The sequence below is a fragment of the Piliocolobus tephrosceles genome, chromosome 14, assembly GCF_002776525.5.
Source record: "Piliocolobus tephrosceles isolate RC106 chromosome 14, ASM277652v3, whole genome shotgun sequence".
NCBI lineage: Eukaryota > Metazoa > Chordata > Mammalia > Primates > Cercopithecidae > Piliocolobus > Piliocolobus tephrosceles.
Window position 1 is genome coordinate 18,484,686 of NC_045447.1, and position 17,926 is coordinate 18,502,611.

General features: G+C 42.4%; 1 protein-coding gene across 3 annotated transcripts in view; it reads left to right on the top strand.

The window, feature by feature from the left end:
- The window catches only part of CDK5RAP2 (CDK5 regulatory subunit associated protein 2), a 205,825-nt gene that overhangs the window by 152,287 nt on the left and 35,612 nt on the right, over positions 1 to 17,926 (top strand). For all 3 annotated transcript variants that reach the window (XM_023223670.1, XM_023223672.1, XM_023223671.1), the window contains 3 exons: positions 729 to 961; positions 12,057 to 12,105; positions 14,755 to 14,927. In XM_023223670.1, coding sequence (XP_023079438.1) covers positions 729 to 961; positions 12,057 to 12,105; positions 14,755 to 14,927 — 455 coding nt within the window. The remainder of the gene's footprint in view (positions 1 to 728; positions 962 to 12,056; positions 12,106 to 14,754; positions 14,928 to 17,926) is intronic.

Sequence of the window (17,926 nt, forward strand, 5' to 3'; positions counted from 1 at the left end):
TCACATTTCCCTTAACCTTTGTACTTACTCAGTGCCTTCCTCTTATGGGCTCACATAGGAAAAGATGGCACATGGTGGTAAGAAGGTAATATTGCATAATGATCTTCAAAGTGAGAATCGTGTTTGAATCCAAAATCTTTACCACTTAACTAGCTTTGCAATCAGTTTCTTCTTCTGTAAAAGGGGACATTTATACATTTTGGAAGACTGAGAGGATCAGATAACATATAAAGTACTGAATTCAGTTACTGACAGGTCCTAGACCCTCAGTAAATGGTAATTAGCATTGTGATTATTCAGTGACATTTCGTTCAGGAGGAGAGAGTCCTATCTTTTTTTTCCTTGCCGTCGACTTTCTTTGTCACACTTCATGAGAATTTTTGGTAGGTCCTCTGACCCTTGGGGCACTCCTTTCTACAATTCAGAATAGTGTGTTTGAAGAGTGTTTGGAAACTAATTGTTCGCCTGAGTCCTTGCCAATCTGTACTTTAATTGGGGGCTTTATAAGGTTACAAATGTTGCAGAAGAATCTTTGTTCCAGCATTTGTTGGCTGTGTGAAATCAAAGAAGGGGTGACCTTGTACAGTTTCAATTTTTCTAAAAGTATATATACTTGTACAGCTGCAGGCTTTTAAAAATTGTACTCTGTCATTTTTCCAATTAGTGTTAAGGTCACAAAAATTCAATTCTAAAATGGTCCAAGTATTTTCTTTCCCCTCTTTTATCAGATACGATTCATTAGTTCAGTCCCAAGCCAGGGAGCTCTCCCTTCAACGGCAGCAGATTAAAGATGGCCATGGCATCTGTGTCATCTCCCGTCAACACATGAACACCATGATTAAGGCATTTGAGGAGTTGCTGCAGGCCAGCGACGTGGATTACTGCGTGGCCGAGGGTTTCCGGGAACAGCTGAATCAATGTGCTGAGCTGCTGGAGAAATTGGAAAAGCTATTTCTCAACGGTAAGTAGGGTGAGGTACGCGAGTCCTAAGACATCAGTAATTGACCCGGGACTTCTTGGAGGGGCGCAGAAGGAGCTAACTCCTTGGCCTTACTTATCTCTTACCCCTCTGCCTTGCTGAGGTGACAGCAGAACCACACTAGCTGCTGCTTCCTTCCAGTGACCACTTCCACGTGGCTTGTGGTCGGCACTGTTACAAACCAGGAGTCCAGTTTAGACACCTCAGGGGCCGGACTGGTGAGATACATGAGTGAAGCCAGCCAGGAGATGCTGCCTCTCACTCAGCAGTGGTCACATGGTTGCCAGTTCTTGCATCTTACACATTTTCCAGAGAAGATGGGACCTTTTTTTTTTTTTTTTTTTCTCTTGGTGAAGACTTGTGTGTTTTAAATGTTGGCAACCAAAAAAATCCAATCAACCAAGCACAATTTTTATCAGTTAAAAAGTGTATCGAAGAGTTAAGGATGGCCAGAGGAAGAAAGAAACCTTTGCTATGTGCTAGGCAAAATTTTCAAAATAATTCTTTTTGAGACTACAGCAAAGAACTCCCATTTACTCTGCACCCAGCTTCATCAGTTGTTAGCATTTGCCACATTTGTTTTATCTTTCCCCGTCTGTACACACACGCACTCTGCTATTATCTTTCTGAGCCCTAGGAGAGTGGATTGATTGATGCTATGATGTTCCTTTCTCCCTAGATAATTCAGGGTGTGGTTCCTCAGACCAAGGACATTCTCTTACCTAACCATGGTACTGTTATCACAAGCGGAAACAGTGTTGTCTCATATACTATTAGCTAATATACAACCTATAGTTGAATTTTTATAATTAATTCAATAATGTCTTTTATGACATTTTATTCTGGATCCTGATGCTGATCCAGGATCCAGTCCCCACATTACATTTAGTTGTCATGTGTCTTTGGTCTTCTTTAATCTGCAGTAGTTCCTCACCCTGTCTTCTTTTCATGATGTGAACATACTTGAATAGTTCAGGCTAGCCTCTCACTTTGGGATTATCTGTTCTTAAGACTCAATTCATGATTAGATTAGATTGGTTAGATTAGATTGGCTATGCAGTTTTGGCAGGAATGCTACATATTATTTTGCTCTTACAGTATTTTCTTAAGGAGGCACACAATATCAATCCCATTTTTGGTGATATTAACTTTGATCACTTCTTAAGGTAATGTCTGTGAGTTTTCTCCAATGTAAATTATATTAACCTATGTAATGAATGAGTAATTTGTAGAAGATACTTTGTAACTCTGTATGTGTTCTCTTCCTCTTCAAACTTCTACCATGAGTTCTACCATATATTGATGATTCTTGTCCCAGTCAAATGTTACTATGACAGTTTTTTTCTAACAGTAACATTTTTTAAATCACATTCCTTCTTCATTTGTATTAGGTGGCATTTACTAGAAGGATACGTTATCTGTTAAACTCCTTTTATTAATATATTTCTTGTTTATTTGTTTATGATCAGTATGGGCTTGAAGATTCTTATTTTATTCAACGGACTGTTATCCATTCTGACATTCATTTCATATTGTCCCAGATTTGGTAAGTGGCAGTGTTTTTCGGCATGTCTCCATCTTTTTGGGAGCACTTCCTTACTTTCTGGGACAAAATAGATTTTCCATGCTCATCCTGTACTGCTCCTGCCCTGAATGAGCCATTTCTCCAAGAGCCTTGATTCCTTTTAATGAGGAATGATATTTAACAACCAAGATTTGGTGCTAGGTGTGTTCATTGCTACGAGGGTACCATTGTGTCTGGGCCCTTTAGCAGGCTGTGTGCGTGTGTGTGTGTAAATGCATAATTTATTTTTTTAAAAAATCATTACTTCACAATGGTGGCTTTAATTCCAGTCCAAACTCACTGGGTTCTTTCCTGTTTTTCCCACTTCCATATTTTTACTTCCCTTCTCCAACAGTAAGAACCCTGGCTCTGACAACATCACCATATCTGTTGATTTACTCAATTCTGTAATATATGCATATAGTTACAGAATTACTCCACCCTTTCCACTGTGAAAAACAGTGAGAAACACTTTAATAAACAAAGAGAACCACTTTAATAAACAAATCTTGAACTGGAACTCTTCCAGTATACTTTTAGGCTAAAAGTATACTATAGTATGTTCTTGAATTTAAAAGCTGTTTGGTTTCATTATTTGTACAGCCGTTGTTGGGTTAGTCATTTGAAACACAATTGGATTCATTTGTTTTTATTTGTATTCAATTTTAGAGTTTTTTTACCCTATTTTTATTGATTTAATTTTTTGAATATGCATAACATGAATATGATTCCAGAGGCAAAACTGTATCCTTTTAAATTGCTCTGTGAAGTCATTATTTTTGTCCTTTTCCTTTATCTCCATTAGTATTGCTTTCCAGTTCCCTTTCTCTCTTAAACCCATTGGGACTGGACTCTCAGTCATCTCAACCCCTCCACTGAAACAGTTTGCCCGACACTGACAACTTCCACTTCGCCAAATCCAAGGATCAATTTTCAGTATTCATCTTACTCAGACTGCAGCAGTATTTAATGTGTTGATCCCTCCCTCCTTGGCTCACTTGGCTTCCAGATGATGCCGCTGAGAGTTCAGTTCTCCTCTCCCTCCCTGGCTGCCTCTGTGCAGCCCTGCCTTCTGCATGTCTTCCATCAGTCCTCACGACCTTATTGCTGCCACCGCTTCAGTTCACTTCTCTTATCTCACCTGGATGCTGCAGGCCTCTCCTGTTTGGCCTCTGGGCTTCCATCCTTGCCTCACTGTAGTGCATTTCCACACAGTAATCAATAATCTTTTAAAAATGTAAGTCAGATCATGTCCCATCTCTGCCCCCAAATCAAAGCCTTTCCTTTTTATTCAGTGTAAAAGTCCAGATAAGGGCCTGCAAAGCCCTGTACCATTGCCCCGGCTGCGCTCTCTTCTTACTCCTGGTGCCCCACCCTCTCCTGCTTCCCCACCCCAGCTACAGTTTTTCTAGCAGTTTTTCTAGCATGCCCAGGCCAGCTCCTCCTTCAGGGGATTTGCACTTTCTCTTCTCTCTGGTGTCCCTGATCCCTTCAGGCCTTGTCTCAAATGTCATCATATCAGCGAGATGCTCTTTGACAGCGCTTTATGAAATAGCGAGGCACCCCTGCCTATCACTGACATTCCCCTTTTTGCCTTGCCCTGCATTATTTTCCCCGGTCTACCCACAACCATCTTGCATGTTATGTGTTTACTACCCGTAACCATCTTAACCATCTTGCATGTTATATGTTGATTATTCTGCCTTCCCTGTAGAAGGTAAGTCCCACAAAGGTGCATGGATCTTGTCTGTTGTGTTTGTTGCTGTAGTGCTAGGATATAGATAATGTTTGGTGTATGGTGGACATGCAACACATATTCTGAGAGAATGAATAAATTAATCAGTGAGTCCAGTGTTACAGCTGTGGAGAGTGTGGCCCATTGAGGGTGAGCAACTCATCTGTGACCATTTATGGAGTGAATGGCAGAGCTGGGATTCAAATCAGGTCTCTGGACAAAAAACTTTTCCTACTAGAGCTACTTGTATTATAGTTGGTATTATATAGGTTATTTGATTTAAACTTCACCATGACCTTGGAAGCAAAATGTATTAAGTTCAGTTTTATAGATGATGAACTGAGGCATAGAGATATAACCTTATATATCTAAATAAATGGACCTAGTGGTGAAGAATGCAGTCATTGGAACTGGGCTGGCCAGATTAGAGCTCTGGCTTCCCACTTATAAGCTGTGTATGTTAGGAAATTTACTTAATTCCTTGCCTCAGTTTCTTTCTTCACCTGTAAACTTAGCATTCTAATACCTAATTGGTAGAGTCTTTGTAGGAATTAAATTATGGATGTGAAGCCTTGCTTGCCTCAATGCTGAATGCATGGTTCTTATGTACTGAGTTCTTACTAGTATTTATACTCGTTGTGAGTTGGGGCTTAATCCTCAGAACAGCCTGTTTTCCAGGTGAGGAACTTAGACTTAACAAATAAGAGTTTGTTGTTCAAAGTCACAACTGACTTGGTGGAACCAGGATTTGACTCTGTTCCTCTTGTCTTCGTATGTACAAAATAGATAGCTTATGATGGCCCACATAGTTCATTTAATTCTGGGATAGGACATTGGGTAGTTTCCCCATCTGGGCCTAGTGAATGTTTTCCCCCAGCTTTTCCAAAGGGCCCAGCAGCTTAGACCTGTTGTAGACTGGTTTTGCTAATACCAGTTCCCAGGACTTTTGAGGACCAGGGTATATAGGAGTACCTGACTTTTCCCAGCTTTATGAAAACCTACTTCCATCTAGCTAAGGGTATTCTAAATAAGCTAGTTTTCATTTTATTAGTGGAGAAATATCTGAGTCCTCATGATAAAGCCGTATCTTCCAGGCCCAAGTCATTTTTTGTTGGCTTCTTTTCTTCTTGAAGGCCCTCACTCTAGGCCCTAGGAAGTGGAGAGCTGAGAGAGGGTGCATCTGGCACCAGCTGCCCTCCGTCCCTCATCCAGCCACTCCCCTTGATTTATTTTTTAGTTGTTTACCTTGACATGCCCAAGGAGAGCCTACTTATTCTTTGTGGGTTCTGCAGGCAGATGAAGCATTTTAGGCTTAGCAGATAACACAAACATAGAACTTGATTTTCTCCTACAAAAAGCATAAAAGTCCCAGAAACCTCACCACAACTCCTTTTCTTAGGAACTAAAGTGTAACACAGAGGTAGCTCTTTCTTAGATTCATACAAGAGGTCTGGCTCTTGAATTATGAAACAAGCTTATCATAAAACAGTTTTATATTTGAGGCAGTTGCATAGCATGAGTTCTTAAAAATTTAAATATAGCTTTTAAAAAAATTAATAGAAAGCAATACATGTTTACTGTGGAATAAAAGATAAGCAAATACTCCTATAATTGCATCACACAACAAAGCTTGAATACCCTGGAGTATATATGCCCAGACCTTTTTTATTCATATGTGTATTTTTTATGGAAGTGGGTCTGTTTGCATCCTCTCGCTTTGTTCAGTTGTAGATAATAAATATACATTGTAAGTTTTAGTGGCTGCAGGGCATTCTTTTGTGTCAACGTACCATAATTTATTTAATCATTCCCCATTAGATGAACATTCAGATTGTTCCCATTTTGGGGCTATTATAAAGAACACGGTATTGGAATCTTTCTGCATATCCTTGCTATTTCTTTAATAATGTTTGGTTGGCAGGCTCCAAGAAGTAGGATGGTAGTGTGGTTTCTTAATGCTTATAAGGGAACTCTCCCTTGGCTCCATTGAACTGGGGATCCCACCAGGGATCTGGAAACCCACAAGATTTTGTGAGTATGTACATTTTTCTGGAGTGAGGGTCTATAACTTAGATTCCCAAGAAGGCTGGGATCTAAATAGATCAGGAACTGGTGTTGTAGCCAGAGTTTCCACTGTATCCTTGTTCTTGGTGCCTCCAAAGAGCTGTTGTATGAATAAGGCAGGTGGTATTTTGTCTGCAGGTATTTTTGAGTAAGCTGTGTTTGACACTGGGAAAGGTACAAAGAAGACAGTTTGATCAGTGAGCTCACCACATGAACAAATATAGCTCCTGGAAACGCTTGCCTCAGTTCTCTGCTGATAGAAGTGAACCTGAAACTTGGTTTCTTCTCAAGGCCTTCCACAGTCTGGAAGGGGCCTTTGCCAGCCCACCACCTTCTGATGATGATGATGATAATGATGATAATGATGCAGCTGAAGGAGAAACAATGAGGGAGTGGGGAAGACTGATCTTTATTGGGTGCTTGCAATATGCCAGGCATTATTCTCAGCCTAAGAGGAAGTATTATCTATTATCCTCATTTATTAACAAGTGAGGAACAGAGAGGTTAATTCACTTGGTCTAAGTCAGACAGGAAGAGCAGAGTCTGAATTTGAGTCCATGTAGTTCACTTTCACAGTCTACGCTCCTAACCACCATGATATTGTGCTTCTCACACTCCTATCAAATTGGATGCACTGGTCAAACATTTCTGTGGGCCAGGCCTTGCATTTCCCCTCTTCCGTGATTCTGTTCAAACCATTATTTTTTTCTGTAAGACTTTTACTCCCTTTCCATTTAGAGAAATTTAGAGAAATTCTGCCTGTCCTCCAGGAAACTTTCTTTGTTCACCTGAAGTGGAAGCAAAATTTATTCCTTCCACCCCCTCCCACCCTCGGTTTGTTTATAGCTTGCACTTGATATTCACATCTGAGTTTGTGATAGAGGCTGTCACAAGGATGTTGGGTTGGAAAGAACAAGACCTTTGAAGTCAGACAGACTACAGTTCAGATCCCAGCTTTATGGGTCGTTTACCCCTGGAAGGGCCAGATTTCCTGTGGGGGATAGCAGTACCTGTCCTGTAGGGATGTTTGTGAGGATGAAATGACATTATTTAAGCTTGTCCAACCAGTGGCCCACGGCTGCATGCAGCCCATAACGGCGTTGAATGTGGCACAATGCAAATTCGTAAACTTTCTTAAAACATTATGGATTTTTTTTTTTAAGCTCATTGGCTGTTGTGAGTGTATTTTATGTGTGGTCCAAGACACTTCTTCTTCCAGTGTGGCCCAGGGCGGCCAAAAGATTGGACAACCCTGATTTCTGGCCAAAAATTTTTAAATTTTTAAATTTTTAAATTCATTTTTAAATTTCTGGCCAAACAACAGACCCAGTAGACACTCCTGATTTAAAGGGTGTCCTGCTTGACAAATAGTGGGAGCTCAGGAAGGTATGTAAACCAAAATTAAAATTGTAAATCCTATAGCTGGCTGAGTGGACCCTTCCCGCAGCTAAGGGAACCCACCAAAACCTGAAAAACTAGTTTAGAACTTGATGGGAAAGTGGGGGCGGTCAGTCATGCCTCATTATTCTCTCCTCCCTTTGGAGTTGGCAAACAACTGACCAGTATTAACATTAAAATAGAGATCCTTAGGCTGGCAGAACAGACTCTGTAGCAATAAGAAACCAAATTCTAACCTGACTCCATTGTAGCATCACATGACAGATAGCAGGGCTCTGAAAGAAATCAAAGTGTTTTATCCCAAAATATGTTTCTTTGATATGTTTTGAAATGGCCCTGAAATGCTGTCTCTTGTAGGGAACACTTACATTCTATAGAGAATCCCCTTCCCTTTCCAGGTCTTTTTCTGATCCCGAAGAGATTGACTGAGAGTCCAGCACCTTTTAAGGATCTGAAGAGGAAACATTTGCCTCTGGAGGTGGCCACCTCCGGGACTTCATCCACATAAGAAAAACCTTGGTCTCCATAACCCCTTACCTTAATTCAGGCACTCCTTTCTATTGATTCCAGGTCTTTAGATAATAACTCAACCAAGTGCCAATCAGATAAATGTTTGAATCCACCTATGACCTGGAAGCCCGCCATCCACTTTGATTTGTCCTGCCTTTCTGGACCAGACCAGTGTATACCTCACATATATTGATTGGTATCTTATGTCTCCCTAAAACACATAAAACCAAGCTGTAACCCAATCACCTTGGGCACATGTTCTCAGGACCTCCTGGGGCTGTGTCACTTGTCATGATCCATAACCTTGGCAAAAGAAACTTCAAAACTGGTTGACATCTGTCTCAGATACTTTTTGGCTTACTGTGACAACAATAATAATGGGATATGCATGTTATGGTTAACAGAGTGATCCAGGCTTTCAGAGAAAATGGAGGGTTTTTCCTCCTAAGAATCCCCGGAACTGCCCTCCCCAGAGCCCCTTGGTGTCTTCCCACCTTTATAAAGCAGTTCTTCCCTCCATCAAAGATATGGCTCCATTGCCACCTCCCCTAAATGTTCCTTGATGGTCCAGGCCAGATTCTGTTTGTCTCCTCTGTGTGCCTTCCCACAGCATCCATTGCAGCCCCTTATCACAGCACTGTAGTGTAATTGTCTTTTGGGTCCACCCTTTCCACTCAGGTAAACTCAATGAGGGTAGGGTAGCTCCTCATTCATTTCTGTATCCTCAGTGTCTGGCATAGGCACCTGGGAGGAGCACTGTAAATATTAAAATAGAATAGAATTAGTTTCTACCAATTACCAGAGAGGTGGAAAGGAAGAAACATCTGGGTCATGTAGGAGATGCCAGGCTGTGGGATTTGAAGTTCACTCTGTAGGACTGATGGATTTTGAGCTGGGAAGTACTGTTTCAAAAGAGGCTTCTTAAGTGGTAGCACTATACAGAATGGATCAGTGCAGAGAGGAAACTGAAGTTGGGTCAACCAGTTATAAGTTTGTCTGGCATAATAGTCTTCTCTTGCTTGTTCAGTTATGGATGGGATAACTAGATGTATTTTATTTGAAAAGATGAAGTCCTCCTATTGCCTCATACTACACAGCTCTTAGGCGTAGCAACAAGATTTGCCTGAGAGATGGGAGCAGCATTTTCATGACATGCATTCTAAGCTTTTGAATCGCTAGACAGATTACCCTGTTACCTGTGTGGGGGCATTTTATCAAGAAATTCAGTGCATTAGTTGTTGTGATCTCCCTGTGAATCCTACAGTAACTATTTGTCCCTTGGTTTTAAAGAACTCTGTTACAGTAATAGGGGAATGGGTGGAATACAGTTGTTGTTGAGTTGTTGCAAGCTCCTCAAGGGTCTCTTATTTGAAGGGGAAACTCATGCTGCTGGTGGCATCAGGGCACTTCCTGGTGTGATCATGGGTTTGGTTAGGAATGGAGGAGAGGTTTTTGATGGGTTTAAGATAAGGAGACCTGGAATGCTTAAAGCCTGCCCCAAACCAAGAGTCCCCACCCTGTGAAGTTCCTGAGGAAGATACACAACTAAAGAACAATGTGAATGTGGCCAGGTTCAGGGGCTTACGCCTGTAATCCTAGCACTTTGGGAGGCCAAGGCAGGTGGATCACTTGAGACCAGGAGTTTGAGACGAGCCTGGCCAGCATGGTGAAATCCCGTCTCTACTAAAAATACAAAAAAATTAGCTGGGTGTGGTGGCATGTGCCTGTAGTCCCAGCTCCTCAGGAGGCTCAAGCATGAGAATTGCTTGAACCCAGGAGGCGGAGGTTGCAGTAAGCCGAGATCGTGCCACTGCACTCCAGCCTGGGTGACAGACCAAGACTGCATCTCAAAAACAAAAACAAAAACAAAAAAAAAAACAGTGAGAATGTGAAGCAGAATGTCATGTTACTTTGCCTGGCTAGTGCCTGAGTAAGTCCTAAGCTTTTTGGAAGGCTGGGCTGGCACTGACGGTCCATTCTCAGGGTCTGTAGGGTCGGTGTTATCTGCTAAATGTTAGTAAGCAGCCCAGTGCAGGTATGAGATGAAAAATGTTGACTAAGCTGTTCTTTTAACATACAGTTGTCCCTACCCATTAGGGATGGTCTTACAAACTGGTTCTTCCAGGAAAGGTCTTGAAATCTGACTCAGTCAGGTGTGGATTTCCCCCTTGAGGAGGATTGTAGAGGACAGAAATGTGGAGTCTTTGAGAGCATCCACTGATGAGGGCCTGTCAACCTCTATCTATCTTTTAAGAAGCCAAAATATCATGCCATTTTTGGCCAGGATGTAACTAAGAGATAAGGATCTCTCCATCTCTCTTGCTTAGCTATAAAATGTAATAAAGTAAGGGAGAGTGTGATCGGACAAAGGGAGAGTTGAAACATTAAACCTCCTGGATTTTCACTTCTTTGCTTTAAAACAGAGATACTAACACCGTGCTCATAGGATCATTGTGAGGCCTGAAGGAGATAGCAGATGTTAAAGAGCCATACTCAGGCCCTGGTGCCTGGTCTCTCAGGCCTGTGTGACTCATTTATGATGGTGACAGTGCCCTGCCGTGGTAGGTGACTTTCCACCACTCAGCATGTTGCACTGACTCTTGGTGCCCAGGTGGCCGGCCTGGTGGGTGGTAGGGAACCTGGGTGGCCATGCCAGCCAGCCTTGTGAGTTTGTAGGTGGAAACTTCTAGACTTAAAGCAAATGTGCAAGGATTCAGTGATCTTTTCCTCTATACTGTGGTGTTTGAGAACTTTTCCTTTTAGGAATAGTTTTGAAAATTGCATGTGTGGGTGCAGTTTAATTATAGTCTCATTTTTCAAGTACAACTATAGAAGAGTTTGTTTTTTTCTTTAGCCACGCATCAGTTTCTTCAAAGAGCTCATCCCAGCCTGCAATTTCCAGGGTTCTGAAGTATTTTTAAAATAAAGTTGTTAGTCTCTTTGAAATCTGGGCTCATGTGCTTCCTTTCAAACAGCAAATGATGACATGCAGGAAGAGAGCAGAGCATCTTTTGCCCAGCTACATTCTGAGCTATATTTTGTTTTCTTTTGTCATTTTAAAAAAATCATTTCCCCTGCTGTAGACAGTGGGTTTTTCAACTGTACTCATGTACTCCCTTCCCTAGTTTTAATCCTACTTCTGAGACCCTTCCTAAGGAAATAATTAAAATGCAGATAAAGCTGTATGCACAAAGATGCTTATTTCATTTGTTTATAAAAGTGAAAATTTGGAGATGACCTAAGCGTCAAATAGAGAACTGGCAAAATTGTGGTAGTGCATGCCTACAGTGGAATATTAGTGCAGGCATTAAAAATGATGTTTCGGAAGCAAATTTAGTAAGAGAAATGGCTATAATAGCGTACTGAGTGAAAAAATTATGTTGTAATATAGTATCTTCCATGCCAAAATGCATGAAAAAAAGAATGGAAGGAAATCCAGTAACTTGGCTGTGGGAGTGCCAGGATATTGATCTTTTCTTGATTCTGTTACCCATTTTCTGTAATGAGCATATATTCTGTTAGTATCAGAGTTTGAGAGAAAGAAAAAGAACCTGCACCAGCAATGCCTCGTGATTGCTTTTTAGATTCAGTGCTGTCACCTAGAACTAGTGTCAATGCAGTGATAAAGGAGAAGTCTATAGTCTGAACTGTACTCTTGGTAATCCTACTTTAAATATCCAGGATTGTTATAGAGCGTTTAAACAAGTGGAATAGTGCTTCTTCAACTGTATGAGCAGGAAATTATTAGGGAACACTTAAACACTTTTTTTTTTCTCCTCCTTTCTTGATGTTATTTCTGCTTCCAGGAAAATCAGTTGGAGTGGAAATGAACACCCAGAATGAACTGATGGAGAGGTGAGTGTGTAGCATTTGTTAAGAAGACTTCCCAGGACTTTTTAGGTCTGATTTACCTGCCAGCTTTTAAAAGATTTTGGCTCCTTCCCATTCTGTTTGTTTCCTGCTTCTTGTAAATAAGGTATAAACATCTATGGAACTGACAGTGGCCATACAAAACCAAGAGCTCATGCCATATGTTCTGTTGCCTTCATTCATTCATTTCATTCACTTGTGTCATTTCTATCAGGTGATTTGAACCAGATGACATATTCATTTGTTGGCTCCCAGATACCAGCAAGATAAACTCCAGACTCCTTAGCCTGGCATTTGAGGCCCTTCTCAGTCTGACCCCAGTTCTCTTCTCCCTGCGTGTTCTCCTCGCTTTCCTTCCCCGATATACCCCATGTTCAAATGTAAATGAACCTGGTTTCCCCAGTACCCTCCCTCTCCACCACATCCCAGCGTCAATGATTCTTGCTGTAGCACTTGGACATAATTACATTACAGCATTTACCGCATGGTATTGTAATGCTTTCTACATTTATCTTTCTATTCCCAGAATTCCTTGGAAGAGGAAAGGAGCTAGCTAGTATTCATTAGGTATTGGTGTGTGTGAGCTGCTGCTGTAAGCATTTCACATTTACTAGTTCTCACCATATAAAGTTTGAAGTAACTATGTTAGGATGAGGAAGCCATGGGTCAGAGCTGCATACTTGCCATTACGAGGCAGAGCTAGGATTTGAACTTGAATCTGTCACACTCCATCCAATGCGTGTCCTCTTCCTGTTATTCCACATTGTCTTTTGAGGGCAAAGCCTGTGTCTTGAATATCTCTACCTGCTCCAGCTCCAAGTTGCTGGCATGTAGTTGAAGTTCAGAAAATATTCATGGAATAAATGAATTGTGTAATTTCTTAGCTTGTCTCTATGGCCAACTGAAAATGCCAAGGTCTTGCCCTCCTTTATTTAGTTGTTAAAGATTCTGAGTGCTATTAATGTTGCTGTGTGCTTTCCTCTGCTTTAAAGATGTGGTCCTTTGGGCTTCTGGGAATAAAATAGAGACCAGTCTAGGGTGCAGACTTGTAGATTTTATTGACATCATGAAGGGCACTTGCATCATTAGAGCGAGTAGGCACAGAGGTATCATAGCTCACAGGAGGACATTTTAATCAGGGCTTCTGCAAATTTAAAAGAAAGACTCTTCTCCCACTGCAATATTGTTAGAGATCCCTGCCAGTTCAATCCTCCAGTTCCATTCTTGTAATAATAGGTCATATCCCACTGGCATGCTTTAGAGAGGGCAAGGAAGGCTTCCCAGAGTGGGGACATTCTTAGCTGAGATCTAAAGGGTGAGAGTTGAAGGGGCTGGGGGCTGTCAGGAGAGTGTCCATGCCTGAGGCAAAGGAGACACGGTCCCTTTGAGCATGTAGCTGGCACATAGAGGGTCAAAGCAGGAGAGGCAGGCTGGGTCTTGTTGGGCTGGTCCTCAAGTGTGTTAAAAGTCCAAACTCTATTCTGTAGGAAGTAGGGAGTCTTCGAAGGAAGGTAAGCCGGGACTGGACATGATCACATTTGCCATTTAGGAAGACTGCTGGGGTTGCTTGCAGAAGGAGTTGGATTGAGGGATAGAACCTGTTTTAGCCTCCTCAACCAATGTGTCACTCCTTTTCATTTCTGACAGATTTGTTTTTTGCCTTCTGTTCTGCCTCTCTCAACTGTAGTTTAGCACTCACACGGGCCACTTCTAAGCCAATTAAGTGGGTGCCCTTGGCCCATGCTGCACTTCTGCAAGCCAGCAGCAAGCCTGTGCATCCATCACACTGTCTGGGCAAAGTTGCATCAGGTGTTTACCTGTTAATGAATGCATTGCAGCTTTGGAGTCTTTGCTCTTGTCTTAGCTCATGAATAATGAGACTGTGGCTGCTGACAAGAAGTAATAGGAAATGTGGGAGAAAAAAAAAGCATCAGTTAAGGAGTTTATAATGGAGCTTCATGTGGCCTTTTCACAGCATTCAGCTTTTTTTTTTTTTTTTTACTCATGGCTTAGGTGGTCCTTGGGAAATACAGGTTAATAACCAGATGATTGCAAGAATAATGATATTGAAACCTGCTTGGAAACCATGAGAGTTTTGAGATTTTTAAATCCATAGGCCACCTCATGGTTTTGGGCTGGGCTCTCACATTCTTCTGGGGGCCTTGGAGCCAGGCAGGCCTGGTTGAAATCTAAACTGTGCCTCTCACCAAGCCGTGAGACAGTGGGCCAGTTTATGATGAGCCCCAGTTCCCCCACTCTAAATGAGGATAGTAATGCCTACCTCAAAGGGTTTCTGTGAGGCCCAGCTAAAATCTCAAATGCTTGGTATAGAGAGGTTATTTGGTAAACAGCTACCGTTGACCCAAGTCCTCTTGGGTCCCTCCCCTGTAAACCAGGCTGTGGGACAGGCACAACCCGCTGCTTCCCCTTGTTGGCTCCAAACTCAAGCCCACCGAGCCTTTCTTGCTTTTAGAATGTCATTGCTTAATGCTGTAGAGAAATAAAAGGTCTGACTGAAGTTGCAAACATGGGGAAGTTACTAAGGGTAAAGTAATCATAAGTATTCGTAAGTCATAGTCCTGGCTTGGGATTTTAGCATGGGAGATGATTTATCTTTCAATCTCAATGGTTAAGGATTGAGGAAGACAACTTAACCTACCAGCATCTTCTACCTGAATCTCCTGAGCCGTCAGCCTCTCATGTGCTCTCTGATTATGAAACGTCTGAAAAGTCCTTCTTCTCACAAGACCAGAAGCAAGATAATGAGACTGAGAAGACTTCAGTTATGGTGAACAATTTTTCTGAAGGTAAGCTAAGCTTCATTAAGCATTTTAAACATGGCCTGATTAAAACAATAGTTTGCCATCTTACCTTAGTAAGCAGAGTGTGGTGACATTTGAATATTTCTCTGATGAAAGGAGATCCCATTAGGGCTAATGCTGGTCATTCAGAGTATCATTTATCACTGGAGAAAGCTATGGTTGTTGAAAGGGTTGGCAATTGGGGAAAAGTCATTTTTATTTTTTAAATGACAACTTAATATATGACTTGCCATTTCCTGCAGGCTGTGTGTCACTGAACTTGTAGGTCAGTGCAGATTTGGTTAATTTCCTATTGTTTCTTTCAAAGTCATCCTTAGGCAGGGTTGGTTCAAAGACTCTTCCCCTTTGAGTTGCCCAAGAGCATCTAGCCCCCTGTTCTGATATTTTTATATAAATACAACATTTGTGATTATGGGAATCTACTTTGTTTTCCTTTAGTGTAACCCATGGCCCATTGGGTCCGGCCTTTTGTCTTAGTCTAGTTGGATTGTTATAACAGAACACCATAGAATGGGTGACTTATAAACAGCAGAAATTTATTTCTTACAGTTCTGAAGGCTAGGAAGTCCAAGATCAGGGTACAGCCAGCATGAGTGGGCTCTGGTGAGGGCCTTCCAGGTTGCAGACTGCCATTTTCTGGTTGTATCCTTACATGGAGGAAGGAAGGTGAGAGAGCTGGTGTCTGTTTTATTTATTTATTTATTTATTTTTATTTTTATTTTTATTTTTGAGATGGAGTGTCGCTCTGTCGCCCAGGCTGGACTGCAGTGGCCGGATCTCAGCTCACTGCAAGCTCCGCCTCCCGGGTTTTTTACGCCATTCTCCTGCCTCAGCCTCCCGAGTAGCTGGGACTACAGGCAGCCGCCACCTCGCTCGGCTAGGTTTTTGTATGAGAGAGCTGGTGTCTGTTTTATGAGGGCACTGATCTCACTGTGAGGGCTCTACCCTCATGATCCTATCATCTCCCAAAGCCCCCACTTCCTAGTACCATTACATTGGGACTTAGAGCTTCAACATAGGAATTTTGGAGACACAAGCATTCAGTCTATAACACCTTTGTTCTGCCTCCGACCATGGACTGAGTTAGCAGATGAAAATTTTCACAGTGGCCCCATGCGGTGTGTGAAAGAGATAAGCATGGTGTCTTCATCCCGTGGTGGTCTCTGAGGCTTCTTGAGGGCACTCAGGACTCAGAGGAGCCCAGTTTGAAGACAGAAGGCATACCCAGAGCCTGAAGTCCACATTGGTGGCATAACTGAGGTATCAGCTGGGGTCCTCCAGCAGTGTCATCTAGACCTAATTTCTTTGGATTGCTGGCTGTATCTCTCTGCAGTTTTTGTGAGTTTCTGAGTCCTTGGTTTTTCTTGGTCATTTCTGGCTCTGCATTCTGCCTTTCCCAAATTTAGGTCACACCACAAATTGTTTCCCTGTCCCTAGTGCCACTTCATTCTGTATTGTATCCATTCAGCGTGTAACTCAGTGACTTTCCGAGAATCCCCAGAGACCACTCCCATGAGGCTTTGGTGCAGACTTGATTGAGGAACCAGAAGGAGAGTGGAGTTTACAATGCAGCAACCCAAATGATTTAAACTGGAACTCTTGAGGTCCCTATTGTTGTCACTAGGCAGTTCCCTCTGCTCCCTCTCGCCTGCTCCTCTTTTTCCACCCTTCACCCTGTCCACCACCCCAACCTTGTTCTATTTCTAATGTAGAACATAGCATTTCTTCTATTTCTTATTCCTCTGTAGACCTGTGACCTCGGGCTTATTGTGCCCTCTTAGTGGGTTACCTGAAGTGGGACAGTGCTCCCTGGAGCCATCCCAGTAAGCCCACCATCATCTTTTTTGGTTGTGTCTTCAGCCTTTTGCTCTCTGCATCTAGTTTTTCTTTTGTCTTTTGTCATATTTATGATTTGTGTAGAGAGATAATTTCATATTTTTCTCACTTACCATTCTATCATAAGCTTTCTGACATGTTGTTACATAACATCATTTTTAGTGGCTTTAGAATAGTCCATTGAGTGGCTGAATTGCCGTTTTCCTTCTGTTCCCCTGTCGCTGAACATCTAAGCCATTTCCAGATCTCACAATTGTAAACAAGGCTGCAGGGGATATCTGTGAACATGAAGCTGTTCCCTTATTTGGGGGCTTTTCTTAATACAGATTCTATAAATTGGACCTGCTAGGCGAGAGATACACACTTTTTTTTTTTGTGGTTGCTTATTGGATTTATGTTTTTAAAGAATTAGCATTTGTCAAAAGGGCATTATTCTAAGAGAGAGATTTTTCTCCCATTTTGTAAAGGCTAGTATAGTGTTTCCTTCTCTTCAGTTCGGCTGCATAATTAATAAGTGGTGTCCAGTTCAACTGGGAATGTTTCCTTAAGCCCAAGTGATGATTCTGTCTCCTGGCCATAGACTCAGTGGAAGATGGCATGTTTCGATGGCTGCTAAGCATGTATGTCCCCTTCTCACAGTCATAAGTGTGTGACTTGGATAAACCAGCAAGGAAGGTTGCAGTCAAACAGAAAAGTTCCTGAGTGACTCCGACCTGACTAGATGCTGGAAGAAGATTTGCAGGACACCAAGGCAGGAGCGGGGAGGTACAGTGCCACGGGTGCCAGAAGTTTAAGGAGCGCGGAGTGCAGTGAAGTGGGCACCAGAAGTTTAAGGAGCCGGGAAGTACAGTGCTGTGGGCGCCAGAAGTTTAAGGAGGGCAGAGGTGCAGTGCCCTGGGCGCCCGAGGTTTAAGGAGCACGGAGGTGCAGTGCAGTGGGCGCCAGAAGTTTAAGGAGCTGGGAAGTACAGTGCCATGGGCGCCAGAAGTTTAAGGAGCATGGAGGTGCAGTGCCGTGGGCGCCAGAAGTTCAGGGAGGGCAGAGGTGCAGTGCTGTGGGCGCCAGAAGTTTAAGGAGCGCAGAGGTGCAGGGCTGTGGACGCCAGAAGTTTAAGGAGCCCAGAGGTGCAGTTCCGTGGGCACCAGAAG